The sequence below is a fragment of the Podarcis muralis genome, chromosome 14 (assembly GCF_964188315.1).
Source record: "Podarcis muralis chromosome 14, rPodMur119.hap1.1, whole genome shotgun sequence".
NCBI lineage: Eukaryota > Metazoa > Chordata > Lepidosauria > Squamata > Lacertidae > Podarcis > Podarcis muralis.
In genome coordinates, this window is record NC_135668.1 from 9,931,207 (window position 1) to 9,944,445 (window position 13,239).

Below are 13,239 nucleotides of genomic sequence, written 5' to 3' on the forward strand. Positions count from 1 at the left end.
GCATGCTTCTAGTCTCCATGTTGGAAGTCTCTGTGCAAAGCACAGTAAAAAAGATGCTTCAAAACCCAGAAGCAAGGTTGCAACATTTATCTCCTTCCAAGCTTTTTCTCCCCATCCTTACCCAAACTGCTATGCATCTAGTCTTTCTTTCAGAGCCAAAATGAATACCATGTGATTTTAAAAAATATGGCTTTTAGCTGATATTGCACGCTTGTATTTTACCTTGTTAAGTGAAGTCACTCTAAGACTTCTTTGTATAAAGTGACAAGCAAATGCTGCTAATCATAAATAATAATAATGGGCAAGAATTCCAAATCCACGTTACCATGGCAGGCATAATTAACTGTATTTTGGCAGCTGCCACGTTCATTAAATTATATGCAGCTTGTATCTACACGCAACAAGAATAGGCTCATTAAATGCAAGCTTCCAGAGCTACATATATGGCTGGCTAAGGCCCTGCACATGAAGCAAACAACGTTCATGTTAACACTGACAGCTTATTGCCATGTCTCTTCTCAGACCTATGGCAAAAGTGGCAGTGCTTGGTATTAGGCTAGTATACCTGTTTTACAAAGCCCTGGACAACTTGGGTCCAGGACACCTTAAGGGCTGCCCTCTGAGCCCTTATCTCCCAGACTGATCACTGAGATTAGGGAGGCAATCCTTGCTTTGGACTTCCATGCATCTCTTGGAGACTTCTTTATGTCAGACAGAGCTGTGGTTATTTAAAATTTTCTTGCATAACTGGTCGTTTTGATGATTCTCTTGTGTTACTTTTGACGGTTTCTGTGTTGTTGTAAAGTGCCCTGATGTTTTGTGAGAGGGTGGCTTATAAATACTTTTATCAAATACATACAATCAATAAGGTAAAGGTAAAGGGACTCTTGACTATTAGGTCCAGTCGTGGCCAACTCTGGGGTTGCGGCGCTCATCTCGCTTTATTGGCCGAGGGAGCCAGCGTACAGCTTCCGAGTCATGTGGCCAGCATGACTAAGCCGCTTCTGGCAAACCAGAGCAGCACACGGAAACGCCTTCCCGCTGGAGTGGTACCTATTTATCTACTTGCCCTTTGATGTGCTTTTGAACTGCTAGGTTGGCAGGAGCAGGGACCGAGTAACGGGAGCTCACCCAGTCGCGGGGATTCGAACTGCCGACCTTCTGATCGGCAAGTCCTAGGCTCAGTGGTTTAACCCACAGCGCCACCCGCGTCTTCAGCATAGAATTCTACAACTCTCTGCAGAGTTAAAAAAGCTTCGTTTCTAGCTTCAGGAAAGGCTTCAGATGAAGGCAGTGACAACCAACAGCTCAGAAGCCAGTGTGTAAAGAGGAGGGTAAGCTTAACAGCAAGTCAACAGGAGGGATAATCTTCTGCATCCAGCTCAGTCTCTGTACTCCTACTAACCCGCTAAATGATGTCTTTCCTTGTCTTTACTCTGCTGCCTAATGAAAAGCGATTTGATGAGTTCTATCACCAGAAGTCCATCCAAAGATGCGCTGCATTTCACAACCTGTTTATTTTGCAGCAGTTACAGAATACAGTCGTACCTTGGTCGTCAAACGCCTTAGTTGCTGAACAAATTGGCTCCCAGACTATCAAAGCCTGGAAGTGAGGGTTTCAAACAGTTTTTTTGGGAAGCCAAATGTCCAATGTGGCTTCCGATTGGCTGCAGGAGCTTCCTGAAGCCAATCAGAAGCCACGCTTTGCTTTTTTTGGAAGTCGAATGGACTTCCGGAACAGATCTGTTTGACTTCCAAGGTACAACTGTACATCCTGCCCCCAGCCCAATTTTCAGATCCTCTATTCCTTCTTAAAGCTATTTTGCCCTAACCAACGAATTTAGTGTAGAAAAAAATATCCCTTCCGACTTTGTAATGAGCAGGAAACCAAGTGTTGTGGTGTATCTTGCACAAGACCAACAGATCAATGATCAGTAGACCCAGCGGAATGTGCAACGCTTATTTAAATTGTAGAATCCGAAGCAGGACTCTGATGCTGGTGCCATTTGGCTTGTAAAAAGCTATAGTTTGGGAAACCAGAATAGCTTAAATCCACCCATCCAGCTGCTTGAGTATTCTCCCATTTCCTAGCGGCTGGATGGGGAGTCCGCAGCCAGACCATGTTCTCCGAAGTGCCATCAAATCAATTCAGAATTTCAGAGCACCCACCTGCCCTGCCACAACCTCCCCACCGCAAGGATACAACCTCCCCAGCAACTTACAAGAAAGTCTGAGAGATGGTCAGAACCAGAGCTGAATCCACTGGTGTCAGAGTCTGAGGGGCTGCTGGAGCGTGAATACAGGAACGAACGGGCGTTGTCCAGGCGGGAACCCCTCAAAGGGTTCGGGAGGCTATCAGTCAGCTCAGAGCCAATGGGATCCATTGTCAGGAAATTCACAGGGGGCTTCCCCAGGGGATTGCTAAACACACTAAGAACTGCAAAAGAGAAAGTGATGCTTTATGTACTTTTCAGCCCTGGTACCCTCTGCTCCCCTTCAATCAGATGGTACCTGTTTGCTCTCAAAAATAAAAGAAAAAATCAATCTGGGGAAAAGACCTCCTTGAGGATTATAAATCACCATCCACTGCTGTGTCAGGGAACAAAAGGATTGCCCACAAAGATCTGTGCTAAGTGCTCCTATGTAGATGCCCATCTATACCAAGTACACTGGCACCAACACTTCTGAGTGAAAATAAATATATGGTGACCTAGCCAAGCTTTCATTTGCTTTCCACAACTACTGCATGCAGGACCCTGCCATCTGTGGCTTTGCACACAAGGGGAATGGTGCAGACCATTTATGAGATGCCTCATGGCCACATGAACATCTCAGGCAGGGACATCAGAAGGTGGATCCACTGGTCCCATGAACAGGTTTTGCTCTCGAGAAGCACAACATGCCAGACAAAGCTGCAAGCCAAGGCAATGTGCAAGTTATCTACGATCTCAAATACTTGTGATATGGGACCTCCCAAATCTAATTGTCAAGGCTGCCTCGTTTTTTTCATCTCACTGTGCACACAGACTACATTAAACCATGTGTTCTGCTTACACTAGGGCCTGTAAGCAGAGCCACTGTCATCAACAATGCTTTCAGCTCAAAGCAGTTTACACAAAGGGCATTATCCGTGACAGTGGCTCTGCTTGTTGTGTGCTCCCCTCGCAGATAAACCTCGCCCAGTCCTCTCCAACACACCAATGGACTCTGTATAGTTACACACAAGCAAATGGGCGAATCACCAGACACAGAGAGATTGTGTTGCTTTGAGAAGCAGAAGCAAGAGCTCTGCCACGATGTTGGCATTTTCCTTGCCTACATCTTGACTGGGCTTCTATGTTTGTATTTTCAAGTAGAATAGCTAGAGAGGCTTTACTTGCAGTAAAGATTAAGAAAAGAACCTGTGCTATGCTAAGCTGGTAAGTAGGCACCTGGGCACGTTTGCGGAGATAGGAGAATTGTACCTTACCTTTTTAAAAAGAAAAGTTGCCGGCCCTCATGATTTCAAGTATGCACTTGAACACATGCAGAATCCTTTGTTGTCGTAATATTCAGCAAGTGGAGCTCTGAGCCCTTTATAAGTACACTCCTTAGTCCTTCACCCCAGGTAAATCACCTTAGCAAGGATGCTCATCTCTTAGCACTCAAGTTTTAGGAAACTTAAAACACAAATGGGAAATTGCCAAAATGTATTAAATATAAATAGCCTAAAACAGAAGAGTCTTGGGGTCTCCTAATTAATTAGTTCACATTCTTGTCTAGTTCAGATGTCTTATCTGTCCCTGTATAAACAAAGTCCCTACACGGTCTTCTGTAAATACATTTTTATCCATGTTATCTATCATCTTTATGTCCAGCTTAACACTACAGAGGCAGCACTGGATTATTGTGCCGGCAGCTGTTTCTCGCTCGCAACAGATGGAAGACTATGCTGGCTGGGGGGCTGCTTACACAACTCATGAGTAGCCTCGCTGCAGAACGTATAGCAGGTAAAGTCAACCTGCTAGCATTCTATTTGCATGATTTATTATGGGTTCCAATCTTGAAGTATGGGTATCAAACGTGGATTTCCTTAACATGGAAATCTCAGCAAGAATTGAGCTCAACCAGGTGATTCCTGGCTTTTACAGTAACTTAAGGCAAAACTGATAGGAGAGAGACCTGCAAAGATAAGCTGTGCACTGGTGCCTGTGGTTCTTGCTTTGATGAGTCTTAAGGGACAGTTACCGTGCAACTGGGTATCAAATGAGTATTTATATCTGGATGCCAATGCAACACGTTTTACCTCTGTGTTAGGCTCCCTGCCCTGCTGAACAGCTTGTCTGAACATAAGAAAGCTAAGAGCTTCATATTCTAATGCCTTCTTTTCCATCACACCAGCACTGGACATTCTTGTCCAAGCAATCTGATGGTGGGAACAGCAAGACAAAAGGTCTCAGTGGTTAGAGCATCTGCTTGGAATGCAGAAGGCCCCAGGTTCAATTTCCAGGGACAGCTGGGAAGGACTCCTGCCTGAAGCTCTGGACAGCTGCTGCCAGACAGTGTAGAAAATACTGAGCTAGATGCAGCAATGATCTGATTCAGCATAATGTGGTTTCCTATAATGCGAAGGTGGTTTGGAGGGAAGCTGATGCTATCTCAGAGAACCATCTTGTTCGGCATGCTTATTGCTCCTATGAAAATTAACTGGCGTCTCCTCACCAATGTTGGCTTCATAGCCAAAGAAACCCTGCCTGAATTTAATTTGTCCCATTTTTAGAACAGATTCAGGTAAGGTGGTATTCAATTTTAACAGAATGTGACGACAGAGACACCGTCTAGGAGACAAGAAGCAGTACGATGCTCCTATTTGTTGTAATTACTTTTATACTGCCCTTCAATTATATTCTAGGGTTGCTTACAAAAAAGAAGTGTAAAATCCATATAAGCTGTAAGCCACAAAATCATGAAGTAGCTAAGTAATTAAAATTACATTGGAAAAGATTGGGAATGTAATTGTTCAAAGGTCCTTTTACCTGAAGGGCAATGGGTGTCAGTGGCAGGCAAACATTTCTGGAGAAAGCATTCCACAACTGGTGCCTCCTCTTGGGTATCTATCTACCTGCCTCACCTCAGGTGGAAGCTTACTCACACCATCTTTGGTTTAAGCATTAAGCAAACACCAACTGAATGCTTCTTTAACTACAGAGGACCAGATACTAACACCACCCACACACAAAGCAGATTCTCAGAACTCTACAGCAACAGCAATATTCTGCCTCAGAAGCTTCAGAGCTCGATGTTCCAGGCTTCATGGTGGGCCTGCAATCCTGCCAATTTCTAGATGCAAGGGTTCTAAAGCAAGGTGGCCTCCTATCTGAAAAAAGAATTTCAATATTACAACAACAAGGGTTTTGTGGTGGTGGCGGGGAAACCAAGGCCCTCCTAATTCTGCAAGTTGTTTCCAAAAATGGCCAGCCAGAATGTCAAAAGGAGCTTCCAAGCACCTTGGACAGAAGGGGCAGGAATGCTGTCACGCAGCTAGAATCTAGAGATACCGAGTATCGTATTCTGGTTGTGAGAGGTCACACACACGGTCAATCTCCGTTTTGCTATGACAGCCTTGATGGCTATCTTCATGGAGAGGTTACACCACTTGAATAATTGCTTCCTGACTCCGGCCAGTCCATGTGGACATCATGAACTCCCTGTTGAGACAGACAGGAGGTACACTTCCACCCATAGCAGCAGGGAGGCCTTCTCCTGTAGCACTCACAGAGCGAATGTCTCCTGGTGTTTGATATGTGTTTTTGCTGTCCAAATCAGGACATATCTCTGCTTCAACAGATCCACAAAGACTCTTGAAGACGACTCTCGACTCCCAACTAGTTGTGTGGATTTGTATGCTCCATTGCCCTTGCAGAAAGCTGGAGTGGCATGTTTCCTACCAACTAGGGATGGGCAATATCTGGTTTTCAACACTGTGAAACAAATTGTATGCTTTGTAAAATTCTATTGTTATCCAACCCTGCCAAGATATCTGGTAGATTTGCCAAATGTTAAAATGAGCACAGCCTTCACACAGGCAAGACTAAATGACCTTCCGTTAGCAGATTGGATGGGCCGACACAAAGGAGTTCCTAAGGAGGACAGAGTTTGCAGCTGCAATTCTGTGTCATAACTCATGTACTCCTTGAATGAGCTTTTTATGATGACCTTCGAAACAAATTATATCCACCCATTGTTAAGATCGCAGACGGGAAGGACGTCTCTAGCAAAGCCCTTTTTTGTTGTTGTCTGATGAAGAGAGGTATATAACCTTTAGAACATCCAAACTGCTTACCGAGGCTTTACAAATTCACGTCATAAAACTGAAAAGGGGGAAGGGGAAATGATTTACCCTATAATGGTTGGGGAGTAGAAATGTAAACCACTATTAGCAGTATTCTTGTTATTCTTTTTATTTATTTATTTAATGGCAGTTTGCAAAACACAGTAAATCGAACTGAACTGAACACTGATATATCACCAGGTAAACATTGCAATATACTGATATATCACAAGGTCCGAAATAAGGAGGAAGGAAAAAATAAGGTGGGATGGGAGAAGCAGCAAAGTGTCTATTCCTGCATGTGGACTTCAAACCAGTTTGGGACAGAACATTGCCCAGCCCTAGCTAAGAGCAATGTTCTCCTACAGAACCTTATTTGCATCTTCTTTTGGTATTGGTGGCAATCGCTCTTTAAACACACACACACACACACACACACACACACACACACACTGCCCAGTTGTCCAATCACTGAATAAGAGGTGTGTATTTTAGTTTATTGCCGATTTTAGTTTTTTCAAAAAAAAATTTTAATTGTTCTATGTTTTTAGCTTATCTGCTTGGAGGGTTTAAAAAAAGAGAAAACAACCAATAAATTACAAAATAATACTAACTAACAATTCCTGCCTCAACATCCTCCAACATGTCCCAAAAGGACCAGGAATCATTAACTCAGCTCTTCTATTGGAAGCAGTGAAGACTGGGAACGGGTAGGAAGATTCCCTTCCTTTCCTGATGTTCACAGTAAACACCTTCTTGTTTTAACCCTGCCTTCTAGAAGATGAGTTAACCACATATCCTGCAAGGCTCCATTCCTCAGCTGACCAAGAAATTACCTCCTTTATTCCCATTGCAGCTAATAATTTTGAAAGCCTCTATCATGCCCTTTCTTCAGTTATTTGTTTTCCCAGTCTAACAAGTCCCAAATGCATCTCAGTGTTAAGGTGTACCAATCCCTTGATAACTTTTCAGCTGCCATTTTCTATATGTTTTCAAGCTCTATCTCCTTTGAGATGGTGCTGTTAGAACTTTTGCACAATATTTTCAATGTAGCTGCACTCAAGGATTTGGGATAGCACTAATAAGCTTATAGTTTTGTTCATATTTTTCCTACTAATTCCTTAACACTGGATCTGCCCTTTTCACAGCGACAGTACATTGAGACAAACTTTTCCGTTTGCTCTCCACAAAACTCAAGTTCCCTTTTCTGAGTAACTACTTCAAAATCAGAACCCCATCAGCATGTACCGTATGGGCCTGAATGTAAGCCACACCTGCAAATAAGCCGCACCTTTAAAATTTGGTGGACTGGGGGAGGCTTGGGAGCCGTGGACGGGACGGGCGTCATTGCCCCACACTCCCAGGCTGCTGGGGGGGAGGGAGGAGCCGTGTTGCTTTGCCAGCGCCCCCCCCCATTGCCCCGCACTGCTTCCAGGGGGAGGGGAGAGTTGCGCTGCTTTGCGGGTAAGGTCGCAAATATAAGCCGCACTTGACTTTTCACAATTGGATTTTTTTTTTTTGGGGGGGTGCAGGTTATATTCAGGCAATTACGGTATATATGATTTTTGGTTTTGCATGTGCTCACACCAGTGCTGCAATTGCCTACTTGCCCAGGTTGGAGAGATCCTTCTGGAGCTCTTCAGCCTGTAGTTTCACTATATTGAATAGTCTGTAGCAGTCAAGTTGGCAAATTACATTAGGGTTCACCTAACTCCAGGTTATTTATAAGTAGATTACACAGCATTGCTCCAAATAAATTATTTCTTATTCTTTTTCCCTAATAGGAGAGATCCATTGTTTTATTTCCCCTAATTCAGAAGAAAGTATGCTTATTTATTTCTAACTTTTATTTCCTATTTCCAGTTGGAATCTGCATTGCATCTGAATTGGTTTTATATATGCATTATTGTTGTTTTAAATATATAAATAAAACATATAAAACAGTTTTTAAAATTGGGTTTTAATATATGCAGGTTTTAAAAACCATTGCTTTAGAATTGTTTAAAAATGATGCAAGCGGACTTGAGAGCTTAATGGACTGAAAGGTGACATGCAACTGTTTAAAAATAGTGTATTTTAAAGCATCTGGGGACCTACACTCCTGTGAAACTTCCACATATAAGAGCCAATTAGCAAATATTCACTATGGGGCAGACGCAAGGACAGAGAAGGAACATGTTTCTCCATTCAAGTAAATAGGAGAGGGAATACACAATTTGCATGGAACCCCAAGTACAGGACTGAATTAAAGCTTCTCCCAAAGACATGTTAAGACTTTCTCAACTGGATCCTTTTATCATTTAGCAACAAACATGGCCAAATGGAATGGAAGAAAGGAAACTGGCTTGAGCCAGTGGCGCAGCTTAATCAATGTAATGCTTTAATGGCAAAGACCTGACAGCTCAATCTTAGTGAGACAACGTTCTGCCTCTTATTGCCAGCCTAAGAACAAAACTATGTGAAGCAGACAGCACTCTCAAGAGTGTACCACACAAGCTAGTGACAACTGACTACAATGGGACCCAAACGACTGATAAAGGAAGATACAATTTACTGAGATGGCTGTGTCTTGGTATGTTCATGTGCTTGCCACATACAGCACAACACACAATGGCAATTTTTAAAACTTCAGTCCTCTAGACAGTGGCCTAGAAAAGTTAATATTCATGAAGTGGTACCTTGGTTCTCAAACTTAGTCCGTTCCGGAAATCTATTCCAAAACCAAGGTGCACTTTCCCATAGAAAGTAATGCAAAATGGATGAATCTGTTCCAGACTTTTAAAAACAACCCCTAAAACAGCAGTTTAACGTGAATTTTACTATCTAACGAGACTACTGATCCATAAAATGAAACCAATAAACAATGTACTGCAGTCACACAATCAATCAATCAATCAATCAATCAGTAGCTGAACTGGGTGCTACACAGTTACAAAAACAAAAACACAAAATGAATAGGAAAAACAGACAGACCTCAGCGTAACACTGAAAACAGAAATGTGGCACTCAAATCAGAAGTGTAACACTCAAAACGGAGCACGTTCGGCTTTCGAAAAAGGTTCGCAAACTGAACACTTCTGGGCTTGCAGTGTTTGGGTTCCAAGTTGTTTGAGTACCAAGGCGTTGAGAACCAAGGTACCACTGTACCTAGGAGGACTGATGCATTTAAGGTTCAGAAGCAACACCAAAGAACTCAGCAAGGAGTCAGAGACTGAACTGCACATGATTTTGTGAGTGCTATCTGCAAAATAAGCTTGAAGAGAAACACAAAGGAATGGTCAAATACAGAGTCTCTGGTGGAAGGAGAAAGAGGGCTGCCTTAGGTGGTCTTAATCCAGCACAGCTCACTCCAGAATGGCATCGCCAAAGGAGAAGAATTAAGCAAATCTTCCTGTACTGTAATTCTGTTGCTCTGTCCAAGAACTGCCACTCCCAAGCTGGCAATAGCCCAAGCATTATCACTTGTGACTCAGCTGTTCTATTAAGCACTGGAGAGACCCTCTCTATGGAATAATCTGGTGGAACTTTTTCTTTTCTATACCAGATCAATAAGCACAGAGAAGGACAATCTTCCCTCTTTCTAAGAGTAAATTGACTCCACGGATTCAGAGGCCAGACAGCATACTGGCTCTCTATCCTCTCAAAGAAGACAGCATACGATTAGAAAGTCTCACAGCTGTTAACACTTGTATTCCCACGCCTCTCATAAGAGCATCTAGCAAAAATATGCAAGAATACTTCTGAGCAAGGAAATAATATAAAAAGGGAGGGGCAGTTCCATGGGAACCATTGTAAAAGCAGCTAGGGCTGTATAAACATTGCAGAGGTGAAATCACAACAAAGGTAATTATTTCTCTCAATTTAGATTGAAGCTGTTTGCGCAGGGAAACGCTCCAAAATGCAGTATTCCATAGGAAACGATGAGATAGATACAGAACAGATATGGATTGTGGCTAATGTCAAAGCAGAAGCAGGAGCACATTGTCCGCAGAGGAAACAGGAATGTGTACACAGCCCAAGGGTGAATAAAAAAAGACTACCCAAGCCTTACATAGGTGGGGTGGGAAGCTTAGGAAATGCAGACATGGGAAAATATTTTATACCAACACCCCCGTCCTCTGTAAAATGGTCTCTGCAGAAATAAGCCCCACAGACTTCAAATGGGGCTTACTCCAGAGCAAGAGCTGGAGCCTTAAGCCTACTGCACAATGGCTGCTTGGATGCTCACTTTAGCATAATACTAAAGCTGAGAAGATTATAATGGCACAAGGATGACGTGCAAATTTGTGAAGCATTCCGTTAAAAAAAAAAAGTTGCTTGGGAACTTTGGGGCCTTCTTGGTGGTGGCACCCCGATTAAGGGACTCCCTCCTTGCAAAGAGATCTGGCGCTTATCTGCATGCATTCTGGACACCAGCTGAAAGCAGTTCTGCGTGCAGCTGGATGCTAAACATTAATGCTGAGCCTTTGCTGTTTTAGTACTATAGAAAGCCTCCCGGTGTTTTAAAAGGGTTGATTATGTATTGCAGGCTGTGTTTGTTGTTTCACTTCAAATTCTGCACCCAGCTCTGGGATTGCCTGTGGCAATGAAGAACAGCCAACAAAATAATTTTAAACAAATGTCTACACGGAGCTCCCTTGTCACAGGGAACAATGTGCTGTATTGACCAAATCCAATGCCCTCTTAAATGTGTTGTGGGAGAGGGATTATTGGTTTGTTGTTCTTATTTTTACTATGCATTTGGGGTTTTTTATATTGTAACTTTATGTTGTGAACCGCCGTGGATCTGCAGGTGAAGGGTGGTATACAATATTTTAAAATAAATAATAGTAACAACAACAACAACAACAACAACAATAATACTTTCCCTACATTCGACGCTTTTACAAACAAAAAGCAAACTCAATAGCTACTAACCACAACAACTAGATTCTGCATCCACTGTCAAGAGGTATTGCGTCAGGCTCTTGTTACATTCTTAACTAGGAAGAGCAACTTGGAATGTGCAGGTGTACACATCTGTACAAATCCAGCAACATGTGGGGAGGAAACCGAATGGGAAGTCAGAGAGAAGAGCTCCTAGTTCATACAGCATGAGGCTATGATGGGCCTTCCAGGCTGCTGTGGGCGCTTTCCTCACCAGGTGTATTCCACAACATGGATCACATCCACAGCACACATTTGAAGCACTTGTAATAATTTTAACAGCCATGGCTTCCCCCCAAAAAACAACGGGAACTGTAGGTTTAAGGATGCTGGGACCTGTAGCTCAGAGGTGTCTCCTAATAACTCTCAGCACCCTTAAGCTACAGTTCCCAGGATTATTTTGGGGAGGGCAGAGCCATGACTGTTGAAGTGTCGTAGGAGTGCTTTAAATGTATGGCGCAGATCCAGCCACATTCCCGATACAAATAATAGTGCATTAGTGGTGAATTTATACTGGACTGTTTCCACATCTTACTTTATTGGTTGTTCTCTAAAACTGCCACAGGGGCATAACAAAAACAGTCCCAAAATTCTGCAAACAATTGTGGTATGGAAAGTTATGGGATTTCAGCATCAAGTTACACAATATGCCCCAACTGTAAGAAGTAGTAGTAGTAGTAGTAGTAGTAGTAGTAGTAGTAGTAGTAGTAATAATAATAATTTATTTATTTATACCCCACCCACTTCCAATCAAGTGTTAAAAACAATACAGCATTAAATATTAAAAACTTCCCTAAACAGGGCTGCCTTCAGATGTCTTTTAAAGAGAAGATAGCTGCTTATTTCCTTCACATCTGAAGGGAGGGCATTCCACAGGGCGGGCGCCACTACCAAGATGGCCCTCTGTCTGGTTCCCTGTAACCTCACTTCTTGCAATGAGGGAACCACCAGAAGGCCCTCGGCGCTGCATCTCAGTGTCCGGGCTGAACGATGAGGGTGGAGACGCTCCTTCAGGTATACAGGACCGAGGCCGTTTAGGGCTGTTGTTAAAAGTGAAGCAGTTGTTAAAAGGTAAAGGACCCCTGACAGTTAAGTCCAGTCACAGACGACTCTGGGGTTCCGGCACTCATCTAGCTTTACAGGCCGAGGGAGCCGGCGTTTGTCTGCAGTCAGTTTTTCCAGGTCATCTGGTGCAGCGGAACACCAAAACCAGAGAAGCGCACAGAAACGTGGTTTACCTTCCCGCTGGAGCAGTACCTATTTATCTACTCCCACTTTTTGGCATGCTTTCGAACTGCTACATTGGCAGGAGCTGGGACCAAGCAACAGGAGCTCACCTCATCGTGGGGATTCGAACCGCCAACCTTCTGATCGGCAAGCCCAAGAGGCTCAGTGGTTTAGACCACAGTGCCACCCGGGTCCCTTCGAAGCAATTGTTACCACCCCAGAAACTTTTCCAGACACAAACAGTATTAAAAACAAGATCACATTATGACCACCTCAGCAGCATCATGAGCACAAATAATCATGAATGCAGAGGAAACAAGGAATATCTGAAGGGGCTCTGAATGTTTTTATCATCTCCTTCATTACCCATGTTGTTGTTGTTTAGTCGTTTAGTCGTGTCCGACTCTTCGTGACCCCATGGACCAGAGCACGCCAGGCACCTCTGTCCTCCACTACTTCCCGCAGTACTATCATTACAACATTCCATATGGAGTGTTAAAAGATAGGACTAACTGTACTGGGAACTCTAGAGAAATTAACTGTACGCAGCCATTCGCGCTCCACACCAACCTTTCATATCTTAGGCCAGGAAATCCCTATTTAGCACCAAGTTAGTCAATTCAAAGGCAGCTTGGACAACACACTCCAAGTTTCAAACACAGTATTCGAGTTTTATGTACAACCTAAACTTTCTATTGTAAGTAGCATTACTGATATGGGGGAAAAGGGCACATCTCTGTACTGAGCCACAATAAATCCATCCTGTGAAGAATTTT

The 13,239-nt window shown here is 43.3% G+C and overlaps 1 protein-coding gene across 8 annotated transcripts in view; it reads right to left on the reverse strand.

The window, feature by feature from the left end:
- Positions 1-13,239, reverse strand: part of CPEB1 (cytoplasmic polyadenylation element binding protein 1) — a 56,141-nt gene that overhangs the window by 15,846 nt on the left and 27,056 nt on the right. For all 8 annotated transcript variants that reach the window (XM_028706474.2, XM_028706473.2, XM_028706470.2 and 5 more), the window contains one exon: positions 2,223-2,437. In XM_028706474.2, coding sequence (XP_028562307.1) covers positions 2,223-2,437 — 215 coding nt within the window. The remainder of the gene's footprint in view (positions 1-2,222; positions 2,438-13,239) is intronic.